The sequence below is a fragment of the Petaurus breviceps genome, unplaced genomic scaffold, assembly GCF_028583685.1.
Source record: "Petaurus breviceps papuanus isolate PSGF00001 unplaced genomic scaffold, PetGlider_PUasm1.0 90977, whole genome shotgun sequence".
Lineage (NCBI taxonomy): Eukaryota > Metazoa > Chordata > Mammalia > Diprotodontia > Petauridae > Petaurus > Petaurus breviceps.
This window is the reverse complement of record NW_027187391.1, coordinates 34,100,592-34,106,450: the sequence shown is the minus strand read 5'-3', so window position 1 is coordinate 34,106,450 and position 5,859 is coordinate 34,100,592. Positions and strand designations below refer to the sequence as shown.

General features: G+C 41.1%; 1 protein-coding gene across 1 annotated transcript; it reads left to right on the top strand.

The window, feature by feature from the left end:
* Positions 1 to 392: 392 nt before the first annotated feature.
* LOC138153242 (calcium homeostasis modulator protein 6-like) lies at positions 393 to 3,371 on the top strand. The gene is made up of 2 exons (XM_069077375.1): positions 393 to 1,037; positions 2,822 to 3,371. Exons 1-2 carry the CDS (start codon positions 495 to 497, stop codon positions 3,164 to 3,166), a joined length of 888 nt encoding a protein of 295 aa, XP_068933476.1. The 5' UTR covers positions 393 to 494; the 3' UTR covers positions 3,167 to 3,371.
* Positions 3,372 to 5,859: the final 2,488 nt, after the last annotated feature.

Genomic DNA, 5,859 nt, shown 5'->3' with positions numbered 1-5,859 from the left:
CAATGCTTCTGGAAGGCCTTGGTTCCTCGATTTTCAAGTCAAGTAATGGTGATTGGGGGGAAAGTATCATGCGGGAGTAGCTGAAGCATCAGGTAAGATTATTTATACTAAATTATCTTCACTTTTCTAGAAGAACAAATGGTCTAGTTTCTTCAGTTGCAGTGTTTTTCGTCTCATTTTTAAAAAGTGGGTAGTCTGTACCTCTATTAAAGAAGGGACAATAAGAGGGTTGCTTCTGTTCTCTTGGGTCAGTGTGAATTTAAACTGGGTTACCATATAAGAAAGTGAAACTTTAAAACTTCTGTAATAATCCACTTCCCCTATGTACAGATTACAAAAACTGGAAAATCCCTCTCTCTATTTCTCATTCCGGTTTAGATCCTCCCTTGCCTTCCCTTGACCTACTAAAGAGAGTAGCCGAGAAAACTAAGCAGGGGCAGTAGGTGCCAGGTCTAGTAGTGGGGAGAAGAAAGGCAAGAGAAGGAAGGAGGCCCATGGAGAAGTTTAAGCTTCTGTTGAACCTGCTGATTAAATACCACACTGTTTTAGGCTATAGCTTCTTGAGCCTGCTGACAGCTGGAGGGGAGAGCATCTTCTCCAACGCAGTGTTCCAATGCCCCTGCAGCTCTACCTGGAACCTGCCCTATTCCCTTGTCTTCCTCTTGGTTCCGGCCCTGATCCTCTTCCTGCTGGGCTGCCTGTTGAGCACCCGGGCCAAGTGGCTCATGACAGGTTGCTGTGCGCGGGGTGGAGGGCAAGAAGAACTCAGTGAAGCTGGCCAGGACGTGTGCGCGGGGATGGTGACCTGCTGTCACTTCACGTTGGCCGCTGCCGTGGCGCCCATCACCTGGATCGCAGTGGCGCTCCTCTGGGGAGATTACTACGAGTGTGCAGCCAGTGGGAGCACGTGGGTATCTCGGCTGTTGTGCCCCGATCGGGGGGTCAGTTGTTCCAAGGAGCTGCCAAAGGTGCCCTGCCAGAAAGGGAAGACGGAGGAAATTCGGGAGCTCTTGAAGGAATTAAAGGCCCATTCCCAGGTACAGGCACCTCATAGTTTCAGCTCAGTGACAAGAAAGTAGAGCGATCCTAGTCACAAAAGCTAGGGTTGGGGAAGGGCTGGAGAGAGAGAGGAGATGGGAAGATAGAAGAGAGGAAGGAGGTAGTTTAGCAAATGGAAATTAGAATCTGTAACCTTTCACACAGTCCAACTCAAATGCCATCATTTTCAAGAAGGCTACCTGGCACACTGTGGGCTTATTAAATGTTTATTGAATGAACGGAATGATTTCTTTATCAGAAAGGAACCTTCCCCCAAGCTTTGTTTTCCTATCCTCAAACTCATGTTTCATGTATTCTTTTGTGTCTTATAGTCATTTGTGTTTGTGTTTTATTCCCTCACTAGACTGAGCTGCATGAGAACACAGCCAGTCTCTAATCGAATCTTTGTAGTGTACTTCCTCAGTGCTTATTAGTGCTATTGATTCAATAAGTCTGCATAAATGGTTGGTGAATAAGTGAATTTTCATTTCTCTTTGCAAAAAAGATGAAAGAATTATTTTCTCTCATATCTAGAATCTTCCAACACACAAAGAATGATCTCATGAAATAGCAGGAAGAGCAATACTAATGTTTTATGTAGGGCAATGTCTGGGTTGTAATGTGAGAAACATGGAATTTACATTTTCAACCAATAAGTAATTTACCAGTTAACATTTGCTAAGTGACTTCTATGTGCCAGTCATTGTGTTAAACACTGGGGATACAAGAGAGGCAAAAGATAGTCCCTGCCCTAAAGGAGCTCACAGTCTAATAGAGGAGACAGTAAGTAAACAACTATGTACAAAGCAAGCTATATAAAGGATAATTAGGAAATGATGAATACTGAAAAGTCTTACTAGCTGTGTGACCTTGGGCAAGTCACTTAATCCCAATTGCCCAAATCCCTTCCAAAAGAGAGAGACATTGAGAGAGAGAGAGAGAGAGAGAGAGAGAGAGAGAGAGCAATGGAATTAGGACAGTTTAGGGGAAGCTTCCTGTATAAGGTGGGATTCTAGTTGGCACTTGAAGGAAGCTTCCCTTTAAGGGTGTATGGTTGGGGTTCTTTCCCCCAGTGCCCTGACATTCCTGGAGATATGAATAATTTATTAAGGATTTGCTATGTGTCAGGTACTGTAGTGCTGGAGAGGAACACAGATTTGTCCTGCCAGAGCTTACACCTTCAAAGGGGAAACAATATTTATACGAATAGATAATTTGTTCAAAGTAAATGCCAGGCATTTGTGGGGAGGGGGGCAGACTATCAACTGAGTGAATCCAGAAAGATCTCTTGCAGAAGATGACACATGAGTTGAGCCTGGAATAGGGAATTAGGAATGGTTTTGTTGAAGGGTGGAATTTGAGTGAGATTTATAAGGCTTGGTAGAGATTCCAGCAGGCAGAGCTGAGGAAGAACATTCTAGGCACAGAGGTGAGAGACAGAATGTCTTGTATAGAGAACATTGATTTGTCCAGATAGGCTGGAACAAAAGTTAGGCTGATAAGATAGGCTGAATTTTGATGGTCTAAATTATTTGCTCCATCAAGAGGTAATTCCACCTGTATTAAATTCCTAAGACTTGTCTCCTGTATAAATTGTCTGATATCAAGTTAGCTGTTACATATGGCCAAAAATCTTACCACAATCCTTCTGTTCATAAAGTTTCTTTCCAGCAAAAATTCCCCATCCCTGTGAACATTAAACTTTTCAGAAGGGATTAATTTTTTATTTCTTTTAAAATGAAATTGTAACCCAGCTGATGTCATTTTGGTTTATGTCCTGCAGGTGGCAGGTTGGACCCTGATAGCTCTTGTTGTGATTGCTCTTGTGATTTTCACGTCCATCACTAGATGCCGATCTCCAGTTAATTTTCTTCATCTTAAGTTCTGGAAACAATATGGTCAAAAGGAAGAAGAGATATTGATGAATGAAGCTAAGAAGCATGCTACTGAATTGGCAGAAGAGAATGTCAAATGTTTCTTTGATGGCTCCCAGCCAAAAGACTTCAGAATACCAAATTGCAAAGACTGGGAGAAGATTTCATTGCACTATACATTTAGTCCTGAGAGTCAATATTACAGTATATTACACAAGTATGTTAACAAGCAGAAGGATGACTGTAATATTTAACTATCCAGCAAGGATTTTGTGAATCCTCTTCTAAGTTTTGTGGATTCACTTGATCTTACCAATTCTGTCAATATAAAATTTTATGATACAGCATAATGTTATATGTAGAACAACATAACTACATGTAGAAGCTGTTTCTTATTTCTACTTCCTTTTTTGTTTGGTATTAATTTTGCTAATAAACAGGTTTGCAATTCTACCATAATTTGCTTTTTGGTGGTGATACCTTTGTGTTTCATTGAATCATAAAACATTAAAGCTGAAAAGGATACTAGAAGTTATTTACTCTTACCCCTTTATTTTACAGGTTAGGAAATTCAGGGCTGGAGGTTCAAAATCTGATTCTAAAATTTACTAGCTGTGCTACCTTCAGCAAATCACCTAAATTCCCTTGGATATAGTTTACTTGACTTCAAAATGAGTGAAAATAATACTTGTGCTATATACCACACAGGGTAATTAGGAAAACGTTTGAATTCAGTCAATTGAAACTAATTAAATACCATGCAAGGCAGTTAAGTGGCACAGTGGATAGAGTGCTGGAGTCACCAGGAAGACTCATCTTCCTGGGTTCAAACCCCATTTCATACACTTACTAGCTGTATGACCCTAGACAAGTCACTTAACCCTGTTTGTTTCAGTTCCTTCATAAGTAAAATGAACTAGAAAACCATTCTAGTATCTTTGCCAAGAAAATCTCAAATGTGGTCAAGAAGAGTTGGATACGAGTAAAAATGACTGAACAACAAAAATAAATTACCATGCAACAATCACAGTGCTAAGCATTGGGGATATCAAGAAAAGGGGGGAAGGGACCCCTTTTCCTAAAGGAAATTATATTCCAATGTAAATAACCAGGTACATACAAGATACGTGCAGAATGGCTGGTAGAGGAAACAGCATTAGCAACAGGGGAGACAGAAATGCCTCCTGCAAACCTGGGATTTGAGGTTAGTGTTATAGGAATCCAGGGAAATAAGAATTGGAGGTAAGGTAAAAGAATATTTTTCTCAAGTAGAGGTGTGACTATGTCACTCTCATACACACACGCCAATTTAATAAACTCCAGTGGCTGCATTTCAGTCAGAGGGGATAGCCAGCCAGTGTAAAAGGCAAAGAGACAGGAGATGGAGTACCATGAGGAATGGCAAGCAAGCCAGGATTGCTGGATGGCAGAATGAATGTAAGATGAGTGAGAAGTAAGGTGATTAAAAGGGTAGGAAGTGACTACGTTATTATGAGCTTTAAATGCCAAATTGTTGTTGTTATTGTTGTTTAGTTATATTCTAACCCTTTTGGGAGTTTTTCTTGGCAGTGATACTGGAGTGGTTTGTCATTTTTTTTCTCCACCTCATTTTACAGATGAAGAAACTGTGGCAAATAAGGTTAAGTGACTCGCCCAGGGTCAGACAATTAGTAAGTTTCTGAGGCCACATTTAAACTTGGGTCTTCCTGAGCACCCTGGCACCACTTCCTACCATAAATGCCAAATAGCAGCCTTCATATTGATCCTGTAAATGATAGGAGCCCACTGGAGTTCATTGAGTTGGGTGTGTGTGGTATGTGTGTAAAGCCAAGCACAGGTAACTTTCCAGAGGACTGCTGCTGTGAACAGTTTTCAAGGTTCTGATTATTTAGTATAGTGAACTCTATTTATTCAGTAACAAATCAGAGCAAAACACTCACAGAAAATCAAAATACAGCATTTACCTATCACAATTCAACAACTTATCACTAAAATGGCCACATAGTTTTCACCAAAGTGGTCACATAGTTTAAACAAAGTATAGTCATTTAGTAACTTAATCATTTAGTAACTCAATAGTTCAATCATCCTTAAGGAGGGAACACAAAGTACAAAAGTCAAAGTTCTCTACCCATGGGGTGCAACTTCATCAGTTACTACTCAGTACCCTCTTTTTTTTGTTTGTTTTGCCTTTTGGAGGGCAATTAGGGTTAAGTAACTTGGCCAAGTTTACAAGTCTAATTTTTATTTGTGTTAAGTGTCTGAGGCTGGATCCAAACTCGGGTCCTCCTGACACCAGGGTGCTTTACTCACTGTACCACCTAGCTGCCCCTACTCAGTACTCTCTCAAGGGGTAGTAGAAAGTACAAAAGCCATCCACCCCTAGGTCACAAGTAAATCACAATTTCATCAGTCACTACTCAGTACCCTATTTCATCAATCACTGCTCAAACAATTTCATCAGCCACTACTCAGTATCCATGGAGAGGTCTTTTCATATTGACTCAAGACAGGTAGCTCCTACCTGAATCCACCAAACTGTCACCTGTGTTCAAAGGCAGACAGGTCCCAGTTCCTTGTCTAGCTCTCTGTGCAGTTCCTGCTCCACATTGGAGCTCACAGTGTCCAGTCCATCTCAAATCCTTCACAGTCTCTGTTCCTGGGAAGACAAGGTTTAATGAAGCCACAATAACATTCATGCACATTAACAAAGCCACAACATTTGTACAAAGTACCAGCACCACAGTCATGCTTCCTCAGTCTTCAGCAGCTCCAGCTGTCCCTTGGAAGTCTTGTCACCACAAGTCTGAGTTTTGTATCAGTTCTTAGTTCTCATTTCTCTTCTCAGTTCTTCTCAATTCTCAGTTCAGTCCAGCAGTAGCAGCCCAGTCTCCAGATTCCAGATGCTCGCTGAGAAAATTTCTCTCTCTCTCTCTCTGTCTCTCTC